General features: G+C 31.4%; 1 protein-coding gene across 1 annotated transcript in view; it reads left to right on the top strand.

The window, feature by feature from the left end:
• Nucleotides 1-12,860, top strand: part of GNAT3 (G protein subunit alpha transducin 3) — a 90,094-nt gene extending 77,234 nt beyond the window's left edge. The window contains exons 6-8 of the mRNA XM_074266922.1: nt 9,942-10,071; nt 10,296-10,449; nt 12,670-12,860. Coding sequence (XP_074123023.1) covers nt 9,942-10,071; nt 10,296-10,449; nt 12,670-12,860 — 475 coding nt within the window. The remainder of the gene's footprint in view (nt 1-9,941; nt 10,072-10,295; nt 10,450-12,669) is intronic.
• Nucleotides 12,861-13,198: the final 338 nt, after the last annotated feature.

The following is a 13,198-nucleotide window of genomic DNA, read 5'->3' as shown; positions in this document are numbered from 1 at the left end:
CTTTTTGCAATATCCATCTGTTATTCTTAGTTCTGATTTTTAAGGCGACATTCTTCTTCAAATATTTGAAAATGACGATCATTTGTTGTTGTTGGAGGGGCACCTAGATGACACAGGAGATAGAGCAGCAGACCTGGAGTCAGGAAAACCTGAGTTTTAATCTGACATTAGATACTTACAAGCTATATGAGTCTGGGCAAGTCATTCAACTCTGCCTCAGGGAGGCTGGATAAGAAAACTGCAAACCACTTAGTATTTTTGCCAAAAACCAAAACAAAACAGATGGAGTCAGAAAGAGTTAAATATGACTGAAATAACTGAACAACAAAGAAGGATTGATTTCACTCAACTGAATACTATACACTCTGGGATTATTTAAATTTGGTTTTGCTACCATATCATACTCTTGATTTATATTAAATTTCTAACCTACCTAAATCTTCAGATTTTTTCTTTGCATGAGCTTTTACTTGTCTTCCTTCAATGGACCTTCATTGGTATAAATTATTTATAGAATACAAATGTAGTACTTTACATGTATCCATAATTAAATCAAATTTTATATTACCAGGTTTGGGTTACCATTTTATACTGATAAAATATTTTTAGAACTTGGCTTGTATTATCTTTAAATTTAATGAGAGTTTAATCCATGTCTTCATTTAGATCAGCTAGAAATGCTGATCAGATTGGCAGAAAAGAAATCAGTTCATTGAAGACTCCTTTTTGGTTATTTATTCATCAATTCTCTTTCTTTCTAATATTCAACCATTAAGAAATTCCCCTGATCAATCATGTCTAATAAATTCTGTCAGAAAAGAAAATACAGTTACTTTAAGGAATACAAGCTCCCTATGATGTGGAATACTTTCTCTAGGCAGTGGAATGGGGTGGAGGACATTAAATAAAAGATATGAGGATTTTAGTGGATTGCCAGTTTAGTATGGATCATCACTGTGATATTGTAGCTACAAAAGCTGTTTCAATCTTATGCTATTTTAAGAGAAGGAGAGCTTTCAGAAAAAGATGTCAGTCCCACTGTATTATACCCTGGACAGATCTACTATATAACATTTTAGTTTTGGATACCCTATTGGGTCAAGGGACAGAAGAATGAAATTGATAAGCTAAAGAATATCTATTTAAAATATGACCCTCACTGTGAAGATCCTCAAGATCGTGCAACATTTGAATTGTGCATGTTTAACGTGGAGAAGAAAACACTTAAGAAGATATGATAGTTAATTTCATGGATCTGAAGATTAATTATGTTGAAAAGAATTCAGAATTGTTCTGTTGCCTACAGGGGCATAATAAAATCAATGGTAGAAGATTTAATTTGTCCCAATCAAGTGTGATATAAAGAAACATCTTGCTAGCAAATGACACTATGCCAAAATGTAATTTTTTTGGGGGGAGGGGAAGTGATCTAATTTATTTGGGTCTATTGGCTTGAATTCTTTTTATGTAACTAGGTACTCGCTTACCAGGGACAGCTAGATGGTACAGAGGATAAAAAACTGGACTTTTAAGTCAGAAAGACTTCTAATCTAATTCAAATCTAATCTTAAACACTTCCTCTCAGTGTGATCTTGGGCAAGTATCTTAATCCTGTTTACCTCATTTTCCTCACCTGTAAAATGAGTTGGAGAATGAAATACCATAAACTCTATTATCTTTGCCAAAGAATCCCAGATATGATCACAAGTTGTTAGATACAAATGAACTAATCAGACAACCTTCTCTTAACAACTCTTTATTCATTTTAGGTCTTATCTCTCATTTAACCATTTTTGTTTTGTGATTTGAACATAATTTTTGCATGTAGACACAAAGTTACCATTATCTGCATCTTTATTTTTATGTATTATAAATGCCAAGAAAATTAGATTTCTAATGAATTTCAATTTTTTGGATTTTTTTAAACAGAGGCATGTTGATGGATATATAAGTATTGTTATCATATCATTATATGATAATATCAAAATACTTATTCATAAATAATCCTAACTGATCTTACTTAAGATGAAGATTTGATTTCTTAAACAAATAATTCAAATACAAAATCAACAAGCTTTCCTTAAGTGACTATTATGTTTCAGGTAATGTTCTAAGAACTGAGGATACAAATAAAATAATTGAAACAATTCCTTTTTCACAAGTAGCACACTTTCCAATGGAGAAAGAAAGGAAGAAAAAAAAAAAAAACCCAAGAAGACTCAAATTTTGCCTGTGGTTAATTACAGTTAAATAAAAATTCTGATTCTATTTTATAAAACAAAATATACTAAATAAGAAATCATTTAAAGGACATTTTAAAGTTGGAAGTCTAGGAACTCTACTCCCTGTGTATTCCTACTTTCCTGATTCTTTGAGGTAATGAAATAAAATTTGCTTGCCTAGTTTTGAAAATACATACCATGCAAATAATTTAGAAGAGACTGATTTGTTTATGATAACAATTGCCAGGTTGACAAGTATTGTTAGTTTTTCATAGAGTTCATATATATGTATTTGGCATGAAAATGAGTCAAATCTATTTCTACTACTATTGCCTTCTGACAAAGCGTTTGTACTTGACAGACCAGGAAATTGGAAATAAAATTCTAAATATACAAGGAAAATGTTCATTGACATTCTAAAAATCTCATGCCATTCAAAGTACTAAAAACAAGTTCTACAAGGACCATGTAAAATTATTCAAAATCAAGAAAAAGTTAAATACAATTGAATCAATCATGAAATAAATATGAAAAATGTTAAGAGCAAAGAAAATGGAGAAAAATAAATTTAAAGTTATCTGAATCAATTTCCTGAAAAAACTGGAATATAACTTCAGAAAAGTAGAGATTGATAAAATAATGAAATAAATAATGAAATTTTATCAAGAAGGAATGAAATATTTATACAATTAAGACAAATTCAATCTTTGTCTTTCTGTCTATATATCTGTTGTTAGAATTAGTACTGGAATTAAAAAAAAAAAAAAAAGCTAGTTCTTTAGATTCAAAATAAAATGAAAATACCATTGACCAAATACTGGGGAATTGTGGACCATAATTTTTTTTTTTTTTTAAATTGGTGCTATTATTGCATCTATAAGCAGAACTCCCAGTGAGGAAATTCTGTTCATCAAGGCACTTGGACAACTTAAAGTTGCTTTAACATACATAAAGCTATTCTCCAACTAAAGTTACAGAGAGATTCCAGATAGCACAGAAAAATCAATGACATGCTGATCACTATGTCATAGGGAGGATTTGAATCTTCAATACATAGCATCCTAAAGACTATTTTTGAGGGACAGACAGTTTCGTGTAACTCTTTCCACCAAAAAACAGAACTAAATGTCATCTAAGTTTCCTTTGAATTAGAAGAATCTATAAGTGTAGTTTATGATTCAATGCATTATTATATCTATCTATCTATCTATCTATCTATCTATCTATCTATCTATCTATCTACCTATCTAGATAGATATCATTCTCATTTCTATCCCTTTAAGGATAGGTTATCTGTTTTGTTGTTGTTGTTGTTTTCTCTGATGATCTAATTCATGCAAATATAGCAATACAATAAGCAAATGAAAGACATTAGCACAAGGAAGATACAGAGATTTGTAGCTTTCTTCAAATCACACTGATAGGTTTCCTCCTTTGCTATCTAACTTGGATCTGGCCCAGTGAAGTGGGAGGGATTATGGGAAGAATTTCATGGCTTCCCACACTAATTTGCCAAATAGCTGGCTGACATGTGAATAAAAATTCTCCACAAAGTCAGATGCATCAATTAGATTGGAGACAGGCCAGTGTTGTAATGGTAGCAATAGCATTCCTGGTATCCTCCAGGGCACACAGAGCTAGTAGCATTTTATTACCCACTTCTAAGTTTTTAAACTAATCTCAGAGTCACAAAAGAATCTTTTTGTGGGTCATGTATGAAAGGATAAATATACATTCTCTTTGAATTTAGAAGCAAAGAGGGGAATAGATAAAGGCTTTTCTTTCACTATGAGATCAATAAGGAGGGAACATTGTTGTCAAAGGGGAGGAGGGAGGGAGATAGAGAAGGAAATAATGTCTTCATGCATGTATACATATATGTGCATATGCCTATATTTATACATGAATACATGTATGCATATGTACATTGGTATAAAGAAATATAATCTTATACATTTTTTTGTGTGTATGTTTGTATAAAAATTGAGTTTTTGGTCATTTAACCAATGAGTTCATTTTCTACCAATTATCCAATTGTTTAATGAATATGATTAAATATTGAAATAATTTCCTTATAACCAAAATTGTAATCTCTAAGTGCTTCTGGTGAGAATGATAGTGGCATATATATGTGTTCCTAAAGTTTTAGTACAGATTTAAACTTCAAATTGCACTAAGGCTTTTCAGATGTTCTCATAAGCATATCTATATACATATTTGCATATATAAACATCTGTCTGTGAATTATAAATATATGCATATGTAGACATTGTAATTACAGACATAATTTGTATATGTAAACAAAAACATTCATAGCCTACTATATGCTTTCATTAGAATAGGAATTTCCCTATGAAGAAACTTTCTCCACTAAAATATATCTTAACCTGCTATGAAATATAAAGAGTTGTCTAGATGCTAAGAAATCATGTCATCCTTGTCAGAAGTAGGGCTTAAATCCCACTTTTATTGACTTCTGGGTAGATTATTTATCCATTATGGCCAGCTGATTCTCTTCAATAAACCCTTAAAAATGAATTACTCCCCATTTTAAGCATGACATATTAAAAAAAATATTTACTACACTAATAGTGGAAAGGAGAGGATTTTTTTTTTCATTTATAAACTCTAGCTGAGTGGTTAAATGGATAGAGACATCCATTAGGTGTGTGACCCTCAGCAAACTATTTCACCTCCCTTTACCTTAAGAGTAGCAAGGAAATGACAAATTACTCTAGTATCTTTGCCAAGAAAATCCCAGGGATAGTATGGTTCATAAACTCAGAAAGATTCATACTCAACCAAGTCAGATGAATAGCTGTTCCAAATAGGCAGTGGAAATTTCATGTACCATCCAAATGTACTCCACCAATTGCTCTATTCTGGCAGCTATTGCTTTATTTTATTAGGTAGCTCTCTACAGACCTACAGTAATAAAACGCTTATATTGAAACATTTAAAATCAGTATTGTTTTCCACTCATTTGAATTAATTAGTAATATCAATTTCAAATAGAAATTTTGGCACTAAACTAAATATAAGGATTCCTGTGGCCACATATTGACTTAGAAAACCACATATTTATAATATCTATGTTTTATTTATTTTTATTTATTATATCACATAGCTTGTAGGCTGTTGTCTGAACTATATATCAAGTTCTACAAACTTATAAGTTTTAAAAATTATTTGTGTTGAATTAGTAGAAAGTGGTTATTGAAGATGATGCATTAAGTTTACATATGAAATTATATAACTAAAATTTTTAAAATAGATATATTTCTTTCTGTTATCATCATTTTTAAGTATAAACATTACCCATACAGTCAGATTTTAAATCTGACTTTCAATCTGATGAGGAAAAATTATCCAGAACAAATAAATGTCAGAATTTTATTTATATTATAGATGTACATTTCCATACTGTTAAACAAAAGACCATCCATTCCAGGAAATGAAATACTATGATAACTAATTCATTTTCAGGAAATAATTAATTAAATAATAATTTTGGCCATATTGTTAGTCTAATTCCAAAAATGTTTCTTTTATGTAATGTAAATATTAATTTATATAACCTGGATATATTTTAAAAATTAATTTCCCTATTAACTCCTTTGTCCTTTCATCATATATAAGTATATATACCTACTTATCTACATATACATATATGTATATATACAAAGAGAGAGAAAAAACATATGTATACACATACATATATATGTATATATTCTATAAATATGTGGGAGGAAAAAGATAATTTTTTAAAAATATAGATTTTCTCTGGTCCTAAATGTTTCCATAGTCCAAATATAGTATTTCCCCCAATATTTCCCCCTACCCACTTCCCAGTTCTATTATGATTCCCTACTATATAAGAGTAGAAAATATAATAAATGTGATATCATGAGATTAACTTACTACCTGCGCATTCTTAGGCAAATCACTTAACTTCTTTGGAACTTATTTTGTACAAGTGTAAAATAAAGGGAATAAAATAGTTTATTCAAAAGGGTCCCTTGGGATTATGAATGATTTTTTTTTTCCTGTAATGCTAGGAATAAAAAAAAGAGCAGAGGAAAAAAAGCTAAGACCAGTTAAATGTTAGCCCAACAGTAGCAGAACAAATAGATTTGGTCAGCTCATTTCCTCTGTATGTTCCTAGGAAAAGTGGTTGGTTTTCTATGAAACTATGTCAAGAGTTATAGAAACTCAGAATAACCAAATTTTGTCTCATTAGGCACAGACTTTTAGCTAGCCTTCAGTTCATTTTCTGTAAATTTTGAGAGTTTGGTTCTTGGGAAATTGAACTTGTTATTAAAGCATTAAATGGTGGATTTTGCTGGCACACGAACTTCTGTACATTTCTATCTTTCCATTATTATTAAGGCTGGTCTTAAACTTTTGACAGCTGTTATTACTAAGTCATTGCAGGGAGGGAAGATTGACAGAGAAGGGGGACCATGATATTCCTAAATTATGTTGTATATACTTTTAATTGAGCCAATAGAGCACTAGACCTAGAGTCAGGAAGACCTAAGTCACTTAAACCTTTTTGCCTCAATTTCTTCATTTATAAAATTAAATGGAGAAGGATATGGCAAATCATTCCAGTATTTTTGCCAAGAAAACCCCAAATGGTGCCACAAAGTCAGACAAAACTGAACAACAAAAACAAGAACAAATTGATAGTTTTGTGTCTGAATTCACTTATCAAGAAATTAAAATAGAAAAAAAAATGGGTTTCAAATTATATGACCTATTTGGAACAAGGTTTTCAGAGTAATTCCAGGATATTATAAGATAAATGGAAGAAAATGGAATTCTCAATATCAGGATGCTCCTAAAACCCATGAAATCTAACAAAGAGTCAGAAAAATTACTTTATTATTTATTTCTATTAAAAGCTTTTTAATTTTCAAAGCATATGCATGGATATTTTTCAACACTAACCCTTGCAAAACCTTGTGTTCCAATTTCTCCCCTTCTCTCCACCCCTTCCCCTAGATGGCAATATATGTTAATATATGTTAAACATGGTATTAAAAACATGCTAAATCCAATATATGCATACACATTTATACAATTATGCTGCACAAGAAAAATCAAATCAAAAAGAAGAAAAAATGAGAAAGAAAATAAAATGCAAGCAAGCAAAAAAAATCCTCTGTTCTGATCCACACTCAGTTCCCACAGTACTCTCTCTGGATGTAGATGGCTCTCTTCCTCACAAGATCATTGGAACTGGCCTGGATCATCTTGTTGAAAAGAGCCACATCCATCAAAACTAATCATTATATAATCTTATTTTTGCTGTGTACAATGATCCGATTCTGCTCGTTTCATGTAGCATCAGTTCATTCATGTAAGTCTCTCTGAAATCAAGTTGCTGACCATTTTTTATAGAACAATAATATTCCATAACATTCACATACCATAACTTAATCACCCATTCTCCAACTGATGGGCAGCCATTCAGTTTCTAGTTTCTTGCCACTACAAAAAAGGGCTGCCACAAACATCTTTGCACATGTGAATCCATTTCCTTCTTTTATGATCTCTTTGGGATATAAGCCCAGTAGAAACACTGCTGTATTAAGATATGCACAGTATGATAGCCCTTTGGGCATAGTTCCAAATTGCTCTCCAGAATAGTTGCATAAGTTCACAATGTATTAGTGTCCCAGTTTTCCCACATTCCCTCCAACATTCATCATTTTCTTTCTCTGTCATCTTAGCCAATTTGAGAGGTATATAGTTGTCCCTTACATACAATTCTCTGATCAATAGTGATTTAGAGCACCTTTTTATATGACTAGAAAGGATTTTAATTTCTTCATCTGAAAATTGCCTATTTAAATCCTTTGACCATTTATCAATTGGAGAATGGCTTGAATTCTTATAAATTTGAATCAATTTTCTATATAGTTTAGAAATGAGGCCTTTATCAGAACTTTTGAATTATGTCTCATTCATAAGTTAAACCATCCAAAGTTATGGTGATAACTCATTTTGCTGAATCTAAGATTTGAAGGTCATAAACTCAAATCATAGTGTGAGGGATGTAGAAGACCCTTACCCAAAATGACTACTCAGAGATCATTCAGTAGAAAGCAGATGGAGGATGCGCCATCCCATCATGAGATAAGAAAAAGAAAGCTTGTGATAGGAGGGCTAAAGAATTGGTAAAGATATGCAGCTTTTATAGGTTCTGTTATAAAGGATTACATCATAAGTAGGGGAGCATTGAGAAATAGGTACCCTCTCCCCTAATGGAATGTTAAACATTGGTGCCAAAGGCAGACTAGAATAGAATGCTTTGTTTCCCTGGTTCTGAGAGGAATCGTCAATCAGACCTTCAAACTTCAGATTACTGAGCTGACATCATTTAAACTAATAGTCTAAATATTGATAACATTGAACAAGAATAAATGTCATCATTTCTGGTTAAGTAAATATATCTAAAGTTTTAAGTAAATATTGGCTAGCACACACCATACTTATGTAGGTCACAGAGACATAGAAACAATAATAAAAAAGATAAAATACAAAAAAAGAATCCATAGATTCCTGCAAGTTCTTCACCTTATCTCTCTATACAATACAATAGTATCATAGGGTATTGTAAATTAAAGAACACTTTCTGACCCACTCCAGATATGCAAACTCTGTCCTATCACCTCCCCAATTCTCTGACAGCAGCCTGAACTGTAGCTCCTAGATCCCTATGTGATGATAGGTCAGTTTTTTGCCAATGTTACAGGGGACTCAGGTTTTCATACCATTTTCAACATGTTTTATCACCTTGCAACCAGGTCCCCTTTGAAACTCCTTTTATAGGCTATCCTTCCCTGTTAGAATGCAAAGCTCTTGAAAGCTTGTTGCAACTTTTTTTTTTTTTAAATACTAAAACTATTTAGGGCAATGTCTGGCAAGTAGCAAGTACTTAATAATGGTTCTTTCTATGTATGTGTATGTATTAAATTCTATCTATCTATCTGTCTAATAATATAGTCCAAACACTTCATCTTGTATATTATATACAGATAAGAAAATGGAATTTTATAAAAGTGAACTTATTTGTACAAGGTCAAGAAGAAAGTTAGTGGTAAACCTCAGATTCTGAGGTAAATCTTCTTAGCTCCCAATTGAGTGTTTTGTTATCTACTAGGTTAAAGTGGAAGGAGAGAGGGAGAAACCAAGACCATCTCAACTCCCATTCCTTTGCCTTTGCAAATTATTTATTATTTATTTATTTATTTATTATTTATACTATAGGTATAAACAGTAAGCCATATATTAAAATAAAAAAAATATTATTTACTGTATTGTTAATAAAAGGATGGGTGGAGATAAGTATTAAGTGCTTGTTATATTCCAGATAATATACCAATTGCTTTACAAATTTTATCTCATTTCATTATCAAAACAAACCTATGAAATAGGTCCTATTATTATTCCCATTTTACAATTGTAGACAATGAAGCATACAGAGGAGAAATAATTTGCCTATGATTACAGAGTGAGGAAGTGGTTGAGGTCACATTTGAATTCAGGTCTTCCTGACTCCAGATACATAGTTCTACCAAGTGGGCCATTTCTTATCTTTTTGCCTTAATTTTACTTTTTCTCCCATAAAAGTCATGTTGTAAACTTAATTTTTCTTTAAATTTTGAAGTGTACTAATCATACTCATTATTTGAGATTATATTTTTTAAGGATGTTTGATGTAGGTGGACAGCGATCAGAAAGAAAGAAATGGATTCACTGCTTTGAAGGAGTTACATGTATAATATTCTGTGCCGCACTAAGTGCCTATGATATGGTCTTGGTAGAAGATGAGGAAGTGGTGAGTCCAGATATAAAATATGATTTAATTTGATTAAAATTTTAAAAGAAATAATTCTGTATCACAATGGTATGATATATATTAGACTCATTTTTTTTACCCAATGCTGATCTTTAAAAGATAAACATTTTTTAATCTCCTTGTTTATTATACCAAAGTAAATAGGATCCTTTGTAGAAAATGGAGTATGTCTATTTACTATTCTCATCATCTCTATTTAACAGAACCGAATGCATGAAAGCCTTCACCTGTTCAACAGCATCTGTAACCACAAATACTTTGCTACTACTTCCATTGTCCTATTTCTCAACAAAAAGGATCTCTTTCAAGAAAAAGTAGCTAAGGTTCATCTTAGTATCTGTTTTCCAGAATACACTGGTAAGAGTTGTTATCCAAATCCTATAGCCATTCATTTAATATCTACACATCTAGATCCCTTGAATATATTTTAATATGAATAAATCTTTGTGTTAATATTGATTCTCAGGATAATATTTTTCATATGTACAAGCATAAGAAGAAAAAGTGAATTTCAGACCAGCTTATGTTTCTCTACTGTATATCAGGGCTTCTTAAACTTTTTCCACTCATGACTCCTTTTTGCATTGGAAATTTTACACAATCATGGGCATAAAATAGGCATACAAAGCAACATTTACTGATAATAAATCATAATTTAATGAACCCACAATCAGTTATGAAACTCCTTATTGGCTTATGACCCATAACTTAAGAAGCTGGGTTGTATACAATGGAAAAAAAAACAAAAACCTACTTTTGAATGAACAAGAAAATAAGACTGCTGAGGCATTAATATTGAGTAAGTGGAAATATTAATTTTCATACTATTATATATACAGCATTGAAACACTATATAGTGTAGAAAAGGTTATGGAATATTCTGCATTAGAACTATCTTTCCCTAAAGGAATCTTTAAATATCAGACATTTTGGAGTTCTCTGAAAAGAGATGTCTTTTGATCAGACTTACACAGGGTCACACAACAAATGTCTGGGGTCAGATTTGAGCTCACTAGCATGAATCTCATTCCAAGTCCAGTCCTCTACCACTGTGCCACCTAAATGGCAAGTCACTGAATCTGGTTTGCCTCAGTTTACTTATCTGTAAAGTGCGTTGGGGAGAGAACAAACCATTCCAGTAAATTTGCCAAGAAAATTTTATATGGGATCATGAGGAAGGTAACATGATCATGATTAAAATTCAAATACTATTTCAGTAGCCTCTGCTCTAAAACCTGAGTTAGCATAGATATCACAGTGAATAAGGCAATTTTTCTCAAATATTTGTTAATTTGAGATTAAAATTACTTTAGTCATTGAAATTATTAAATCGCAATGGGTGTTTATTACATGAAGAATAATTTGCTAAGTACCAGGAGGATATTTTGGTTTCAACAAATCTATGTAGATATATCTTAGAATGATAGATTTAAGTATGGAAGGGACCTTAGATAAAACTGAATCCAACTCTTTTATTTTAGAGATTCGGAAGCTTAGGCAGAAAATAGTCACTGACTTTCCCAGGTACAGTACATACACATTTAGTGAATAAGTCAGTTCATCCTTATCCAGAGGCCATGCTGTCTGGGAAAGGCATAAAAATTAAGTATCAACTTTAGAACTATATAGTGCATATAATTAAATAATCATGATTATGATTGCTCATTGTTGGCTTGTTTGAAAAATGATATAGATATTTTCTACCAAATCAGAAAAGATGAAAAAAAAATATCATTTCCAGAGGCAAATCCCAATAGCCTTATCCTATTTTGTATTAAGTTTCTGCTAAATAAAATTTAGACAAATAAAATAAGTTTCTTGGGCTATTTTAAAGGAAATCCAATTTCCTGACAAATAAACCTTATGCATTGCTACTAGACTAATATTTTAAAATAGTATTTTCACAGTCATTCATCTATTCAAAAATCTAAAGTAGCTTCCTATTGCCAATCACATTAATCTGTTTAACTTCTAAGACCTTCTACAATCTGTCCCCTCCAAGATAAAGATTTTATTTTACTTAGACCAGTCTTTTCACTGCTTCCGATAGTTATTTTGTCCTCTTTTCATTTTGTTTCATTTGCTGCTAATGCCTACCCACTAGATGCTGGAATTCTGCACATCCTTTAAAATCCATTTTAATTCTCATCTCCTACTTAAAACCCTTATGTTTATTTTGGCCTCACCCATCTTCCTTTTCCTCTGAATTCCTACATCTTGTATCCTCCAAACAACATTTTTTAGCATGCGATCACACACTGTCATATAGTGTTCATTTTTTTGAGTGTATTAGTTTTTCTTTCAACCATATAGAAAATGATTAATCAATGACTGACTTTCCAAGGCTTAGTTAAGTCATGGCCACTAAAGATGATGCACATCTGGTATATTTTAATCACTATATGTGCCAACAGCAAGATTTAATTTTGAAAAGGGATTTAATTAAAGAAAAGGATGTTTGATGGCATTATTTATAATTTTGACTGTGAAATAAGTATTAGCTCTTTCTTTGAAGTTCTCAGTATTTGAAGTTTTTCACATCCAATGTGTTGATTATTCCTGTCTTTTTCAATTTAGGACCAAATACATTTGAAGATGCAGGGAACTATATCAAGAACCAGTTCCTAGACCTGAATTTAAAAAAGGAAGATAAGGAGATTTATTCCCACATGACCTGTGCTACTGACACCCAAAATGTCAAGTTTGTTTTTGATGCAGTGACAGATATAATCATCAAAGAAAACTTGAAAGACTGTGGGCTCTTTTAATTGCTGCTTCTAAATGTGCTTTACTTATGTGGTTTTTTTCATGGGATAAAGGAAGATATGCTGTGTGTTCTGATGTATTCTGGACAAGTTTTAACTGACTTACAATAAGAGTCAGAAAGATATCACATGGGCTTGGTGCCCAAATGCTGAAACATGCAATCTCTTGCTCAAGCACTACCTGTATTGTTTTTGGCATCATAAATAACTGAACTTACCATGGTGTCTAATAAGAATGTAGGGAAGTGTATGACTTCATTTAATGCCTTAGGTTTCATAGATTTTAGCTCCTGAAATATCTTTGAACTCTAAAATAGAACACATTGATGACATTTAAAAAT

Source organism: Sminthopsis crassicaudata, chromosome 5 (genome assembly GCF_048593235.1).
Source record: "Sminthopsis crassicaudata isolate SCR6 chromosome 5, ASM4859323v1, whole genome shotgun sequence".
In the NCBI taxonomy this organism is placed as follows: domain Eukaryota; kingdom Metazoa; phylum Chordata; class Mammalia; order Dasyuromorphia; family Dasyuridae; genus Sminthopsis; species Sminthopsis crassicaudata.
This window is presented reverse-complemented; position numbering and strand designations above follow the sequence as displayed.